The following is a 16,842-nucleotide window of genomic DNA, read 5'->3' as shown; positions in this document are numbered from 1 at the left end:
CTGTTCACAAAAAAAGTTTTAGTTGTTTCTTAAAGTTTACACAGAAGTGACTATAATTCATAATTTGTGCTATTTCAAATATTTAATGGGGAATATGTCCCTTATGACTATGACGGAATTTACTTTAACACTTAGTTTAAATAACTATTTAGCTAAACTAACATTAGGCTCATCTTACACCGTTCTCCAGTATTAGGATTTTATTTCCTGTGAACATAAATTCTACATATCAAACAATCACATGTCATCCTCGTGAATATAAGCCCCCACACACTTGACGTTAAGTAAAGTATAAAAGCAGAGCTGTTTCTGGAACTTCACAAAATCTTCCTCTGAGATTCTTCAGGCGACAACCAAACCAAGGTGAGTTTTGGGAACAAAAACCTACTGAATAACATTTCTAATGTATCTTTGTTCTTTGTCTTTAAAATACATTGAGAATCCACATATGAGTGCAGACATCAAACTTTTCCTGCTTATTCATTTTTATGTTCATTTCAGGTTCATCATGGCAGTGCTGAGAAGTCTAATGCTTCTTTTCGTCATCTTCTCCATGGGGAATGCAGAAGGTAATCAAAACATTTAATTGTAATTTCATTTTGGAAATGTGCAATATTCCATTTACTAATATTTACATGATTAATGAAGGATTTACAGTGTCAAAGTACACCTAATTTAGGCACAAAATCACACAAACATAAAATATTAACAAAATAATTCTTTGCTGTGAATATTACGAATGCCCTAACATTTATGTACTGGATGCAGTTGATTTAGTCATGAAATGCCCCGCTGGATGGTCAAGTTTTGGACTCCGGTGCTTCAAGTACTTCTCTCAGTCGGTTAACTGGATCACAGCAGAGGTAATGTGTTAAGTTACAACAAGGTGATTTGGTCACACTTTACATTAGGTGTCTTTCACTACATCTAGATAAATCAATATGGTACAATGTACTTTTTTGTGTTGATGTTGTATTGCAAATCACTTGTGCTGCTATTGAGGTGGATACAGGTAAGGTTAGGGACAGTTATGGTGGTATGAGTAGGTTTAAGGGTGGGTTAAGGTGTAAGGAAAGTCAACAGTGTAATCATTGATCTAATTACAGATGTAATTACATGCAGATATTTTTTTTTTAAATGCAAGTACAATGCAAAAACATGTATCTAAACAATAAGTGCACTGAATCAATTGATTAATTTAAATGTTAGTACATAATAGTTAAAGACTGGGAATGATTTTTATTAATTTTAAAGTAAACCTTTCTTTTCTGCAAATAAATAATACAGAAAACTGATACTGAGCAAATAATCCCAATATTGACAATAAAAAAATCTGTCTCTTTAGAGAAACTGCCAAGGTCTTGGTGCGAATCTCGCATCTGTGCATAATAAACCGGAAAATGAGTTTCTGCTGGGGCTGTTGCCTACTTCCTCACGTGCTTGGATTGGTGCTCATGATGGTGAACAAGTAAGTTAAACTGTGTCTACTAAAGAGACCTATTTATTTGTAGACTGTAATTTCAGTTTCACTTTTTTTATGGTCCCTTTAACACATTCTGTTGACTATAAGTAACGTTGCATCTACATGTCTACTACTGTTAGTCTAGAATTAGTAGACTGGAATTTCTGCTCTAAACAGTAAATGTAAATGTTCTAATGAAGATGGATTAAAGCTGAAATGAATTAGCTCCGTACTGAAGTCTGCAGTGGAGTCATTCAGGATCTTGGGCACCACCATCTCCCAGGACCTGAAGTGGGACAACCACATTGAGTCCATTGTGAAAAAGGCCCAGCAGAGGTTGTACTTCCTTCGCCAGCTGAGGAAGTTCAACCTGCCACAGGAGCTGCTGAAACAGTTCTACTCTGCCATCATTGAATCCATCCTTTGCACTTCAATTACCGTCTGGTTCAGCTCAGCTACCAAATCTGACCTCAGAGGACTACAGAGGGTAGTCCGGTCTGCTGAGCGAATCATTGGCACAACCCTCCCCACTCTCCAAGAACTGTACTTATCCAGAGTGAGAAAAAGGGCAAAGAAGATCACTGTGGACCCCTCACATCCAGCACACTCCCTCTTTGAACTGTTTGCAATCTGGTCGACGCTACAGAGCCCTGAGCACCAGAACGACCAGACACAGGAACAGTTTCTTCCCTCAAGCAATCCATCTCATGAACACTTGACAAACACGGAACACACAACACTATTACACTTTATTTACTTAAACACTTATTTATATTTCAAATTTGCACACATAACTGTACATACAAATTGTCTATATTATATATTGTTTTTTGCTTTTTTTGCACTGTCTATCTTGTAAATTTGTATATTATTATTTTATTCTCTTTATTATGTGTCTTGTCGCTGTCACTGTTGCACTGTGGAGCTTCTGTCACTAAAACAGATTCCTAGTATGTGTAAACAACATACCTGGCAATAAAGCTCTTTCTGATTCTGATTCTGAAAGTCTGAGTACAGTAGTGCACTCTTATAATCATGTCTTTGCTCTTTAGGAAGGTCAGTGGTTGTGGACCGATGGATCTGTGTATGACTTTACCAACTGGTGCGCTACAGAACCTAACAATGTGGATATTGAGAACTGTCTGGAGATCAACTTGTCCTGTAAGAATGCAGTCTGGTTTTTGAATACTTCACATTATAATTTACAATATTATAATTTCATATCATACAGTAACATGTAATGGCTCATTTGGATTTCACAAAGTGCCTATAATGTTCAGAATAACTTACTTCATTTTTCCACCCTACAGCTAACCGTTGCTGGAACGATGAGACCTGTACAGACCAATTAGGCTATATTTGTGTTACAGATGCTTGAGATCATATGCAGGCATGCTGCTCCACAGTTACATTGGTTTTACACTTTCTGATCTTATCTTTACAAAAAATGATATTTTAAAATTAAACTTCATTTGAATCTTTTCTAAGCTTTAATCTCTTCTCAATACCTTCTCTGAAACCCTCCTCTAATCAATAAAAGCATTAATAAAGCAAATCATGTGTGTTGTGGAGTTAAATCAAATAAATGTATAAAAATATAAGAATATTGTGTCACAAGGTTTGAGGATATGGTTATTAGAATGACATTAAACAATGTAATCATCATGGGAGGAGTTTAAGGAAGCTGCACACATCTGCTTCATCATTGACAAACACTAGAAGACATTTGCACGTTTGTTTCCTAGGAAAATATCACCCTCATCCAGCGCTCTTTTTGTTTTCTGTCTTAAAAAGTATCCCATTACTAATGAAACTGAATTGTGAACAATTTCAGACCATTTTCTGAACCAGTTTGACCAGTTAGGTCAATAGTAATTCATTCACTATGTAAGGGACACAGGTCAATTTAGCTCAAAGGGAATTATTAATTAATTTATAGGGAATTTTAGAAGAGTCACTTATTTTACAACCGAGCAAATGAATCGTCCAGCGTAACTATAAGCTCTGTAGCAGATAAGAAAATCCAAACTATAGCGAAAACATTATTTATTAGATCGGCAGTTTAAGACATTAAATTCGTAAGCACAAAACACAAACACTTCTCTTTAAAAATAAAAATGAGACTTTATTGATTATTCTAACACAAACTAAACTCTAACACAAACACATGCACACACATTCAGACAAGTTGCAGAAAGAAAGGAATTGAGGAAAGAATGAGTTTTAAGAGAGTGAAATAATGAAATCCCAAGTTTCTAGCAGTATATGCACTTCATAAGACCTGATCTGAACGAACAATCATTAATTAATTTAACCCTTCTATCGCTTCTTAGGAAGGTTATTAGACTTTATATCAGTGCACCAGTTCAGCTAGAATCTGGAGGAATACTTGCACTGTAAAAAATAAATGTGATTTTAACGGTAAAAACACTACAGAAAAAAATGTAAATAGGTTAACAGTAAGTTCCTGTACTATATACAGGGAAAACTGTAAAAGCTCTTACCAGACATTTTATGTAATTTTCACAGAAATTTTAAAATTTTTTGATGTAAAAAAGAACAAATCAACACTGACACTCCACATTTTAAAGTATTTTGTTTAAAAAATCATGCTTCTTAATAGTTTTTGTTATCAGTTATGTACATTAGGGTTTTATGTTACATCTGTTGTTTAATGAATGTTTATTGCATTATTTAAGTGTTGTGTGGAGGAGTGGAGTCTCCCTCGTGGCTGAAGTTTGAAGTTTTGAGTCGGGCAAAGACTGTAGAGTCGTTGATTAAACTTTGAGGCAAAACTTAACTTAGAACATGAGACTCTCAAGGAACAATCCTGTCTTTTTAGAACATAAAGATGGCTGGGCGTGCTTCCTGGAGATGCCTCCAGGATAATGTTAATGACTCATTAATAAATGGTTCACATGTGTTCACTTTACATTAAAGGGATAGTTCACCCAAAAATTAAAATTTGATGTTTATCTGCTTACCCCCAGTGCATCCAAGATGTAGGTGACTTTGTTTCTTCAGTAGAACACAAATGATGATTTTTAACTCCAACCGTTGCCATCTGTCAGTCTTATAATGCTAGTGGATGGGAACTTCTACTATAAGAGTAAATAAAACTTGCATAGACAAGTCCAAATTAAACCCTGCGGATCGTGACGACACATTGATGTCCTAAGACATGAAACGATCGGTTTGTGCGATAAACCAAACAGTATTTATATCATTTTTTAGCTCTGATACATCACTATGTCCAACCGCGTTCAGCATTCGCTTAGTGAGGTCTGATCGCGCTCTGACAGCGGCAGTGATGTCTCGCGCATATACTTCAATGAGAGCGAGTTTTTGTAACATTGCTGTACAGATAAGAAGATTATTAATTTAATATTAATAAAAGTCTGCTTGATGGTACATATACACAACAATGATATACTAAAAATGGAAGTTTTTCCATTGCATTTTTGTCTTAGAGGCAATGTTTTCAAAATGTTCCCTATTCACACGTATCTACGAAAACTATTAAAAACACTGTGTACAGTACTCAATATTTAGGAAAATATACACATCGAGAAATGTTTCATTGTCCATGTATGTATTTATCTTTCAAACATGTGTAATGTAAACCATTTTGTTATTGTATTTTGATTTATATTGTGTATGGAACCCAGTAGAATAATATTCCACAGGTAATGAGTTTACTGCTTTATATATTGATATATAAAATGAGTGGATGTATGCCTTTAAGAACATACATCAAGTTAGATTGGTATACACATGTGAAAAACGTAGAGATACGGGAACGAGTACTGCGTATGGGGAAAAGCTCCTTTTTTCCTCCTTGCTGAAGCCTTTTTCAATAGCGCAGTGTAACTGCACGTCTATTGGTTCAAAGGAATGAAATTCTTTGAGCCAATGACGGCGCGGCGTAGTCGCACGAGCCTATGGCGAAACAGCGCGCCAACGAGCCCGCCAAAACGGCGTGGCCTACGGCTATATAAGCCGGCGTTTCGCCATGGGATTCAGTTTAACTCGACTGAAGCGGCGACACTGAGCCGCAGTGTCGTGGCACAGCATAGAACGCAGTACTCGTTCCCGTATCTCTACGTTCCCTTTCGATACTCTCACTCATACTGCGTATGGGGAACGAATACAATCGTGCCGTGCCACGACAGGGAACGACACGAACATATCATGGGCGCCGGAGGGGCCCAGAGGATACAATCGCGCCGTGCCACGACAGGGAACGACACGAACATATCATGGGCGCCGGAGGGGCCCAGAGGATACTCGAGGGGCCAAGGCCGTCGAACCCTATGTCCCGGGAGAACCCAGGGGAAGTGTAATGACGGTGCTCAATGAGGCCGTCGAGTCACACTGAGAGGACCCGAGCATGCAAGTTCGGGATGTCCAAGTTATAAAACCTGACAAACATGGATGGCGAGGACCAGCCGGCCGCCTCACAGATGTCTTTAAGAGATAATCCACTAGACCAAGCCCAGGACGAGGCCATGCCTCTAGTGGAATGAGCTCTTACTCCTATGGGGCAATCCAGGCCCATAGAGGAGTAGCATAGAGCAATCGTGTTGACTTTCCAACGCGAGAGGCGCTGCTTCGAGACCGGAGACCCTTTGGTGCGGCCACTAAAGCAGACGAAGAGCTGGTCGGATTGCCTGAATGGCTTAGACCGCTCAAGTCAAGTCAAGTCAAATTTATTTATATAGCGCTTTTTACAATTGGTAATTGTTTCAAAGCAGCTTTACATATTAGAAGCACAGAAAAAAGAGAAGTGGTTAAAAATAAGCTGTACAAGCAAGCGTGGTAATATGTAACATATACAAGATGGTGCTACATTAAGCCAATGTCGGCTGACTCCCAGGGGTGGAAAAAAACCCCTAGGAGAAAACCCAGCGTGCTAACACTGGGAAAAAAGTCCTAGGAGGGAAAAAACCCCTTGGAAGATATATATAATATATGTAAATGGATATGGAGATCAAAATCTGAATTATACATTTTTATTATAGAGATTAAAAATAGATTATATATAAATGTATGTAAGCGGATACGGAGATTAAAAATCTGAATTATAGATGCAGCCAGAACTGGATCTGTAGGCCCATTGTCTCCTGGGCTACGTTGTAGTCAGGTCCAGACACAGGTTCTCCATCTGATCTGGATACGGCCTGGATCCAGCACCCGGCAAACCTCAGGATAAGCAGAGAGACTGATATTAGCGTAGATGCCATTCTTATTCTGATGTACAGGTATATCTAGTGTTATAGGAAATGTACTCGGTTCCGGCCAACCTAATTATTGCAGCGTAACAATCCTTTAACGGATTTGAAAAATGTTAATGTATTGATAATGTGTTGTGTATGCAAGAGCAAAGAGATGTGTTTTTAGTCTAGATTTAAACTGACTGAGTGTGTCTGCTTCCCGAACAATGCTAGGAAGATTGTTCCAGAGTTTAGGTGCTAAATAGGAAAAGGATCTGCCGCCTTCAGTTGATTTTGATATTCTGGGTATTATCAACTGGCCTGAATTCTGAGATCGCAATAGACGTAAAGGACTATAATGCACCAAGAGCTCGCTTAGATATTGGGGAGCTAAACCATTTAGAGCTTTATTAGTAAGTAGCAAGATTTTTAAAATCTATACGATGTTTAATAGGGAGCCAATGTAATGTTGACAGAACTGGGCTAATATGGTCATACTTTCTGGTTCTAGTAAGAACTCTAGCTGCATTCCGCATTTGTCATTGAGAGCATATGTCGTAATTTAGATATATTTTTTAGATGGAAGAAGGCGGTTTTACAGATACTAGAAACATGACTTTCAAATGAAAGATAGGTATCAAAGAGCACACCCAGGTTCCTAACTGAGGACGAAGATTTAATGGAGCACCCGTCAAGTGTTAGAGAGTATTCAAGGTTTTTTCGTGAGGAAGTTTTTGGTCCAAAGATTAGGATATCAGTTTTTTCTGAATTTAATAATAAGAAATTTCTTGTCATCCAGTATTTAATGTCAGCTATGCATTCTGTTAGTTTTGTGAATTTGTAGGTTTCGTCAGGGCACGAGGAAATATAGAGCTGAGTATCGTCAGCGTAGCAGTGAAAACTAACACCATGCTTCCTAATTATCTCTCCTAAGGGCAGCATGTACAGAGTGAAAAGCAACGGTCCTAGTACTGAGCCTTGTGGTACTCCATATTGAACTTGTGATCGATACGACATCTCTTCATTAACTACTACAGACTGATAACGGTCAGATAAGTAAGATTTGAACCATGCTCAACATAGATTCTCAATGCCCTGACGGGGCAGAGTGATTTCGTCTCTTGCTTGTCCGAAGGAGGAGGTAGTGCCGAGAGGGAAATGACTTGTGCTCTGAACGGAGTCGAGAGCACCTTAGGAACATAGCCATGTCAGGGTTTCAGCACGACCTTAGAGTCGTTGGGCCCAAACTCCATGCATGCAGGGCTCACAGAGAGGGCCTGCAGGTCGCCAACACGCTTAACCGATGCTAACGCTAGTAGCAGTGCGGTTTTGAGCGTTAAAGGCCGGAGATCGGCTGACTGCAGCGGTTCAAAGGGCGGGCCCTTGAGTGCTGCAAGGACAGTGGAAAGGTCCCATGTGGGAACTGTAAGTGGTCTAGGGGGACGAAGCCGCCTAGCACCTCTTAGGAAACGAACAATGAGGCCGTTTCTGCCCACTGTCTGGCCAGCGATGGGGGCGTGAAATGCTCTGATGGCTGCAACGTAGACCTTGAGCGTGGATGGGGGAGACCCTTGTCCAGTCGCTCCTGGAGGAAAGACAGTATCTGAGATACGTCACTCTCCACAGGGTCAGCGCTGCGTGCTGAGCACCAGTCAGCAAAGACTGACCATTTCTGAGCGTAGAGACGTCTGGTAGACGGAGCTCTAGCCTGAGAGATGGTGTGTAAAATGTTCCCGGGGAGGCTTACCAGCTCCCATCGAGGAACCAAAGGTGCAGAGCTCGTAATGATGGCTGGGGGTGCCAGATCGTCCCGTTTGCCTGAGAGAGGAGGTCCCGTCTCAGGGGAATTGGCCATGGTGGTCTCGTAGAGAGTCTGAACAGCTCTGGGGACCATATTTGGGTCCTCCAGAGTGGGGCCACCAGGAGGACTCTGTGATTGTCTTCCCTGATGCATCTGATGACAGAAGGAATCATCGCGATCAGGGGAAAAGCATAAAGGAGGAGCCTGGGCCAGGTGTGGGCCAGCGCATCTCTTTCCTTCGAGAAGAAGGTTGGGCAATGAGAATTGTCTTCTGAGGTGAAGAGGTCGACCTCTGCCTTCCCGAAGATTTCCCATATCTTTTGCACCGTCTGGGGATGGAGCATCCACTCGTCTGAGGGGACGTTGCTCCGAGACAGCATGTCTGCTCCCAGGTTCGATTTCCCAGGTATGTGTGTCGCCCTGAGCGACTGCAGTCTGGGTGTTGCCCACTCGGGGTGGCGCTGCGTCAGGGCACAAAGGCGGCTGGACGACAGGCACCCCTGATGATTTATATATGACACGACCGTCATGCTGTCCGATTGGACCAAGACGTGGTGTCCTTTCAGGAACTTTTGGAACGCAGCAAGGGCTCGTTCCACTGCCAGCATCTCAAGGCAGTTGATGTGCAGATGGCTCTGCTCGTGAGTCCACGAGCCGAAGGCCGGTCTGCCCTCGAATACAGCGCCCCAACCTGTGTTGGAGGCGTCCGTCGAGAGCACCTTCCTCCTTGATACCGCCTGAAGGGGAACTCCGCGCTTGAACCAACTGGGGTTCATCCAAGGTGTCAGGGCCGTGATACAGGCCTGATTGACCTTGATTCGGAGGTGGCCGTGCCGCCAGGCATGCGGTGGAACCCTGGATTTCAGCCAGTATTGCAGAGGCCGCATTCGTAGGAGGCCGAGCTGCAGTACCGGGGAGGCGGAAGCCATCAGTCCTAACGCCTTCTGGAAGAATCTCAGAGGGTAACGGACTTTGTTCCTGATGGATGCCAAGAGCTTCTGGATCTTCAGAGCGCGCTCGAAAACTGTCGAAGACTGCGCCCAGGAACGTGACACGTTGGCTGGGGAGCAGCAAGCTCTTGGAGAAATTGACCCTGAGTCCTAGGCACTGGAGGTGGCTGAGGAGCACGGATCTGTGGCGTTCTAGCTCGGTACGAGCCTGGGCCAGTATGAGCCAGTCATCGAGGTAGTTTAAAACTCGGAACCCCATCTTTCTTAGAGGGAGAAGCGCCGAGTCCATGCACTTGGTAAAAGTGCGGGGAGCTAGAGACAGCCCGAAGGGAAGGACCATGTATTGATAGGCCACACCCTCGAAGGCGAATCTCAAGAATCGCCTGTGGTGCAGGGCTATCTGGATATGAAAGTGTGCGTCTTTCAGGTCCAGTGAGAAGAACCAGTCCTCGGGGCGGATCTGCGCGAGGATCTGTTTCAACGTTAACATTCTGAACTTCCGTCTCATGAGGGAGCGGTTCAGAATTCTGAGATCTAAGATGGGTCTGAGACCGCCATCTTTCTTGGGGACAATGAAATAGCGGCTGTAGAAGCCCGATTCGCTCTCTGCGGGGGGAACGATTTCTATGGCTCCCTTCTTGAGCAGAGACATCACTTCCGTACGGAGGACGTGTGCGTCGTCCGGTTTGACTGAAGTGGTTACCACACCGCTGAAGCGCGGGGGTCTTCGGGCGAACTGAAGGGAATAGCCGCGGGATATAGTCCCGATAACCCACTGTGACACGTCGGGGATGGCTTGCCAGGCCTCGACCCGTGTGACCAGGGGCTGAATGGCGTCTGGTGACAGACCGCTGTGAAGGGGTCTTTGCACTGACATAAAAGGGGGAGGAATTTTGCTCTCTTTTTGAATATTTAAAAATATTGAGTTCGCCGTTAGAACGGCATTTTGTGTGGGCGCAACTTCTGTGGGCCCAGGACACATAACTCGATGATCCCCAATACCCGGCACTGAGCGAGGTAGCAGGGGATCTAAGCGTGAGAGCTTTTGGGGTGGTCCGGCCGTGGCGAGACCTGGCCCCATCCTCTTTCTTCCTGTTGGATCAGGAAGACGCCGGAGGCGTCGGGTCCAGCACTATGTTGGGCCAGGGACCTTGGCATCTCGAGAGCGTGGAGCGCCTTGCAGGGTGGGCTCACGGGCGCTGCTCCTTGGGTGGCGCAGCTTGAGAAGCGGAAGAGGCGGGCTTGCTCTGTTGCTGGGTCGGTGCATGCTTGGGCCGACTTGCAGCAGACAAAGAGCTGGAGGGCTTGGGCAAGAAATGTCGCATTGCTTGGGACGATTTCTACGCAGCAGTGAAACGCTCAGTGAACCCTTCCACAGCCGAAGAGACCGGAAGGCGAGACAGAGGCGTCCAAGAAGGCCATCTTGTCTGCTTCCTTGATGTCTGTGAGGTTAAGCCAGAGATGGCACTCCAAAATGACCAAGTTGGCCATGGATCTTCCGATGGCTTGAGCCGTGGCTTTCGTAGCGCGCAGGGCCATGTCGGTGGCGCTGCGTAGGTCGCGGAAAGCTGGCGCGTCAATCCCAGACTCGTCCAGAGAGTGGAGGAGTTTGGCCTGGAAGACTTGAAGAATGGCCATCGTGTGGAGCGCAGATGCAGCTTGCCCAGCAGAGGAGTACGCTCGGCCAGCGATGGCGGAGGTCATACGACAGGGATTGGAAGGGAGGGCTCTTTTGCTCTTCCAGCCTACAGCCGCAGGTGGGCAGAGATGAGTGGCCACGGCTTCGTCCAGCGGCGGCATCTGCTCATAGCCCTTCTCATGTGAGCCGTCAACCGAGGTGAGAGCCGCGGGTGAAGAAGTGCAAAGGCGGGCGGCGTAAGGAGCGCGCCGTGACTTCGTCAGCTCCGTGTGGACCTCAGGGAAGAAGGGTGCAGATCGCTGGCGAGGGGCCTGGCGAGGTCCCTGCAGATACCACTCGTCCAGTCTACTGCGGGTCGGCTCTTCAGGGGTGTCCCATTTCAAGTTGAGCTCCTCGACGGCCCTTGAGAGGACGCGGATCAATTCGGCGTCCATCCCTGGCCTGGAGTCAATGGGCTCTAGTGACGGCAGGGGGGCGGGCTCCTCATCGCCGACCCACTCCTCCGCTTCAGATGCTGCGAGCGACATGGAGTCATCGAGCTGCTCGTCCTCTGAGCCGCCGAAGGAAACTAGGTCGCTCGCTTCCGCTGAGGGACGCAGTTCTGGGCGTGTGAAGAGGACGGGAGACAGCTCTCTCACGGGAGAGGGAGAGGTAGGTGGGTGCAGAGCCGGCGTAAGCTCTCCCAAATCCGAATGCTGGGCCCCTTTGCCTCTCTGTCTCTTCCTGGCCGGCTCGCAGGAGGAAGAAGACCGGAAGGCGCGGAGGTCGTGATCGCTTTCCGTGAAGAAATTGATACGAGCGCGGAGAGAAGCGAGACTCATGCGCTCGCAGTGCGGGCATGAAGTCTCAGTGAGCACGGCTTCTGGGTGGGGTTTACCCAGACATCCGACGCACTCACTATGGCCGTCATCATCCTGCAGAGGGGCTCTGCAGGTACCACAAGCGTGGCGCAGCATTTAACAACGCCGCCGCCGTGAAAACATTGTTTTGGGTGGCTCTTTTAGAGCGGTATAGACCGCTGGAGAATGCTCTTTAAGCAGCGGTGGAGAACCGCTGAGGCACTTTATAGAAAGCTCGCCGGATGGCAGCAGGAGACTCGCTGAGAGTGCAACCGGAAGCTTGCGGCGGGCGGTCGAGAGCGGCGCTCTGGGCGGCAGTCTGCGGCGGCGGCAGCGGGAGCAGGCTGCGGTTTTCAGCTGTCCTCTGCGAAGCCTCTTCTACGGCGGAGAGAGCTCGTTCCAGCAGTGAAGGCGATCAGCAGGAATCCAGCGAAGTGCAGTCGTCACTGAAGGAGAGAAGACTGAATCCCATGGCGAAACGCCGGCTTAGATAGCCGTAGGCCACGCCCGTTTTGGCGGGCTCGTTGGCGCGCTGTTTCGCTATAGGCTCACGCGACTACGCCACGCCATCATTGGCTCAAAGAGTTTCATTCCTTTGAACCAATAGACGTGCAATTACACCGCGCTATTGAAAAAGGCTTCAGCAAGGAGGAAAAAAGGAGCTTTTCCCCATACGCAGTATGAGTGAGAGTATCGAAAGGGAACGTGGTTTTAACCTACAAGTTAGGCCTTTCTTTATTTTATTGGTACAATAGAGTTAAGTCCCGCCCGCGCCTATGTCTTATGTATTTTGAGTGGCTGTTTGCGAGGGTTGATTGACAAGGCGGGAATGCGATGGCAAGCGATGAGAGACGCGATGTATGCGGTGATAGAGTGGTGAATGATTTACAAGTTTTAAAATCTTAAACTGTAACATTGATCGCGTGTGAAACACGAGTCCTGTTTATTTGTGTTTATTGTGAGTTCGCTGTGAGTGTTTATTCGACATTCCGGTTTCCTGAATATCCCATACGGTTTACCTGGTTCATCTGAACCGGACTATTAAATTAGCGGAACATTTGAACAAAACAGATTGAGACATTGAGGGAGACATTGAGGACCAGATAGCGCCCCAAATACCCGCGATATTTGGGGTTCCTCTGGCTGCGTGGGAGGAGCGTTTCATCGGCTGGTGAGAGAGAGCGAGACCAAGGACCTGCAGGAGGCCTAATACAGGAGTCCATATCGCGGTTTGCTTCACACATGAAATTGAGGTACCGGTGTTGATTTGTTTGTGCTCAGGAGAGTGAAGGGGCCATTTTTTCAGTTTCCCGGCCACCACGAACACAAGCTACGATCCAGGCCTGCAACGGTGTGTGTGTGTGTGCGTGTGTGTGTGTGTGTGTGTGTGCGTGTGTGTGTGTGTGTGTGTGTGTGTGTATGTTTGTTTGTGTGTATGTGGGCCCACAGTGTTTAATCGTCATTTACGTTGTTATCCAGCGCGCTTAACAACTGTATATTCAAAGTGATGGTTTGAACCTCAGTGTGTACATTTCATGACAAATCAGTTAATTGGTTCAATTGATTGTCTTTTGATATCGTTTTGACACAGAGACCACTTTCCATCTCTGTTACCTGAGATATTGCCTTGTTGGTGGCAATTTAGTTAGATTTAAAGTCACTGTGATTGTGAATACAACACATTCTCAAATTTTGCTATTTAAACTATTTTTCCTTTCTATTTCTGTTCTAATTAAATTCTTTACTTTTGACGTGAGAGGGGCCTAACTTCAACATCTGTAGGCACATAGTTAATGAATCTGGTATGCTGCCCTACTTATTTAACATAAAGACAGGTAGGGGGCGCTACATGTACAACACCCTTCAGTCTAATAGTCTGATTTTTAATAGTCAATTTTTGCTGCATCATGAAATAAACCAGGAATCTAGTTTTGAGTTAAATAAGTGTTAATAAATACATTTATCAAGCATTTATAACACCAACTAGGCCAATGCGGACCTTCTCCAAGTTTGAAAGACCAGTTGTATGATCAGGATTCTTTGAAGGGTGAGTTAGTTCATTTAATTTGAGTCCTATTTATTTGTGAATTGTTCAAAGGAACTGAACAAACAGTTGATTCATGTCAAAGTGATTCAGTTCTCCTGAGATTGAATTCATGTGATTCCTTGAAATTCACTGTATAATTTCCTAATTTGTGGTTAATTCCACATTAGAGAGTTTTCAGGAAGTGTATTCTGAATGTGAAATGGGATAACAGCTGGATTGTGAATCCATTTAGCAGGTCTTTTTGCACATTGCAAGATACATTTTTATTTGATTTTAGTTTTTTTTTTTTTTTTTTTTTTAAGAAAGAGGAACAAGAAAATAATCTTTATTTCATATTTCCCTGTTGTTATCAGCCACACCCTGCTTTGTTTGGAAATGCAACTTTTCTGTGACGTGTAGGGGAGCGCGGGGCACAAAGTAACGCGGGGTAAAAAGTAACACAGACATTTTAGATAGTTGCAAAGGGTTAACTATGATGTACTTCCGGGCTTTTCACCACACTGTCGGCAGACATCTTCCCGCCATCTTTCGAGAAAGTTCGTCACATATTGGATGAGAACGGAGGAGAAACTCTTTCGTCAGCATGTAAGTATTGTTTTTTATAATAGTTGTTTTTTTCGATTTTTAAAGAATGTATGAATGTAGGTTAGTCCAACCTTATATTGTTGTGATTACCGTCTTCTTGGCTAAAAGATGTTACCATTTTGAAAGATGTGAAAAACGCATAGTGACTGCTAGCCAGTCCTGAGGTAAACACTACACAGCGGGCTTAGTTGTAACACGGTGTTACAACTAAGCCGCACATAATAATCGGCAATGTCGGATTCTATCAACTACATTTTGCGAATATATATATATATATATAGCTTAGAAATATAAATTATATGTTTGTGTACACACTCAAACACATATATCATTTATATTTATAAGCTATATATACATACATATGCATATTATACAAAATTATATGAAAATGACTTCGCTCCTGCATATGCAACCGACCGACCAGAGCCAACTACCTTGACATCCTCTGCAGATTCCTCCACACTCCACCAGGGCTCCTCCTCTCTTCACCAGGGCTCCTCCTCTCTTCACCAGGGCTCCTCCTCTCTTCACCAGGGCTCCACCACACTCCACCAGGGCTCCTCCTCTCTTCACCAGGGCTCCTCCTCTCTTCACCAGGGCTCCACCACACTCCACCAGGGCTCCTCCTCTCTTCACCAGGGCTCCTCCACACTCCACCAGGGCTCCTCCACCACACTCCACCAGGGCTCCACCACACTCCACCAGGGCTCCTCCTCTCTTCACCAGGGCTCCACCACACTCCACCAGGGCTCCTCCTCTCTTCACCAGGGCTCCACCACACTCCACCAGGGCTCCTCCTCTCTTCACCAGGGCTCCTCCTCTCTTCACCAGGGCTCCACCACACTCCACCAGGGCTCCTCCTCTCTTCACCAGGGCTCCTCCTCTCTTCACCAGGGCTCCACCACACTCCACCAGGGCTCCTCCTCTCTTCACCAGGGCTCCTCCTCTCTTCACCAGGGCTCCTCTGTGCCTGAATTCATTCCTGCTTTAGTCAGGCCCTTTCCCAAGGCACCTCCAAGAAAAGAAGTTGCCAAGCCCAGAAAGAAGATAATAAGTGCCATCCTCACAGACACTCCAGCCGTTGCAGAGGAAGAGGTTCGAAAGAGTAAAAAGACAGCCCCCAAGAACAGAAGCCTTGGTGTGAAAAAGCGAAGTAAATCAAGTAATTCAGTCGACTGCCTTGTGTGCGGGGAGGAATTTACATCCTCTGCACCTGGAGAGAAATGGGTTAAATGTGTCTTTTGTGATGGGTGGTCACATGAGTTATGCACAGAGGGAAATGAACATTATGTTTGTCACGTCTGTGATGAAGAGTAAGTTGTATTAAAGGGATAGTTCACTCAAAAATGAAAAGGAGCCAATGATTTACTCACCCTGAAGCCATCCTAGGTGTATGACATTCTTCTTTCAGACTAATACAATTCAGGTTGTATTTAAAAAATGTCCTGGCTCTTTCAAGCTTTATAATGAGAGTTAATGAGTACATTTTTTTGGAAGTCCATCAGAGCACATTCATCTGTGATGGAAAATATACCCATTCACTCCCATTATAAAGCTTGGAAGAGCCAGGACATTTTTTAATATAACTCAGATTATATTCGTCTGAAAGAAGAATGTCATATACACCTAGGATGACTAAAGGGTGAGTTAATCATGGGGAAATTTTCATTTTTGGGTGAACCATCCCTTTAATGAGTAAAGTTTCTAGGCTACACGTCGTACAGTGGTATGTTGAAAATGTTTCCACTTACTATGTCATGAATATTTGTTAGATTTATCATTTATTAGTACTGATACAAAATAATCAGTTATTCAATTCATTCAAAATATCAATGTTATACAGAAACGGTGTGAAAAGATGATTTTTTTTTTTTATCTTTACCTTGAAAAAGCTTATGCAAATGTTTAAATGTCTTGTGAAATTAAATGGTTTATGCACATTTTAAAATGTCTTAAGATAAAAAAAGAAAGTTACATGATTTTTAAAATGTTAGCCTATCGGTTCATGAAACTGAGGCCTATATACAGGTCTGTTTTAAAAGTAAAATAAAAAGAAATTGACATGATTTGTTGTCTAATCTCCCTTAAATCACACAGTTGAAGAGGTTGAAATGTCTTCATAAATGTTAAGAGTGACATGTTTTTAATTTTTATTTATTTATTTATTAATGTATTTATTTATTAATTAATGTATTTATCTACTATGCCTACTGTCATAAGAAAAATAAATTATTATAATTATTGAACCAGTTTATTGTTGAAAATAAATCTTTGTCTACACTCAAGAATATTGTTTTAATAGATCA

The 16,842-nt window shown here is 44.1% G+C and overlaps 1 protein-coding gene and 1 long non-coding RNA gene across 2 annotated transcripts; both read left to right on the top strand.

The window, feature by feature from the left end:
• The first annotated feature begins 266 nt into the window (after positions 1–266).
• LOC125244319 (ladderlectin-like) lies at positions 267–3,014 on the top strand. The gene is made up of 6 exons (XM_048154363.1): positions 267–363; positions 502–569; positions 769–863; positions 1,346–1,468; positions 2,515–2,623; positions 2,773–3,014. Exons 2-6 carry the CDS (start codon positions 509–511, stop codon positions 2,838–2,840), a joined length of 456 nt encoding a protein of 151 aa, XP_048010320.1. The 5' UTR covers positions 267–363; positions 502–508; the 3' UTR covers positions 2,841–3,014.
• An 11,280-nt stretch (positions 3,015–14,294) lies between these two features.
• Positions 14,295–16,382, top strand: LOC125244322. Its single transcript, XR_007179303.1, has 2 exons — positions 14,295–14,536; positions 15,528–16,382. It is a non-coding gene; the product is annotated as an uncharacterized LOC125244322 (long non-coding RNA).
• The last annotated feature ends 460 nt before the right edge of the window (positions 16,383–16,842 follow it).

The sequence above is a fragment of the Megalobrama amblycephala genome, linkage group LG14 (assembly GCF_018812025.1).
Source record: "Megalobrama amblycephala isolate DHTTF-2021 linkage group LG14, ASM1881202v1, whole genome shotgun sequence".
Taxonomy (NCBI): Eukaryota; Metazoa; Chordata; class Actinopteri; order Cypriniformes; family Xenocyprididae; genus Megalobrama; species Megalobrama amblycephala.
Note: the sequence above shows the minus strand (reverse complement) of the source record. Positions and strands in the feature narration are given on the sequence as shown.

Coding starts and splice junctions, on each gene's coding strand:
- LOC125244319 (XM_048154363.1), top strand. CDS start 509: ATGGCAGTGCTGAGAAGTCTAATGCTTCTTTTCGTCATCTTCTCCATG. Junction 570..768: donor CTCCATGGGGAATGCAGAAG/GTAATCAAAACA, acceptor TACTGGATGCAG/TTGATTTAGTCATGAAATGC. Junction 2,624..2,772: donor TCTGGAGATCAACTTGTCCT/GTAAGAATGCAG, acceptor TCCACCCTACAG/CTAACCGTTGCTGGAACGAT.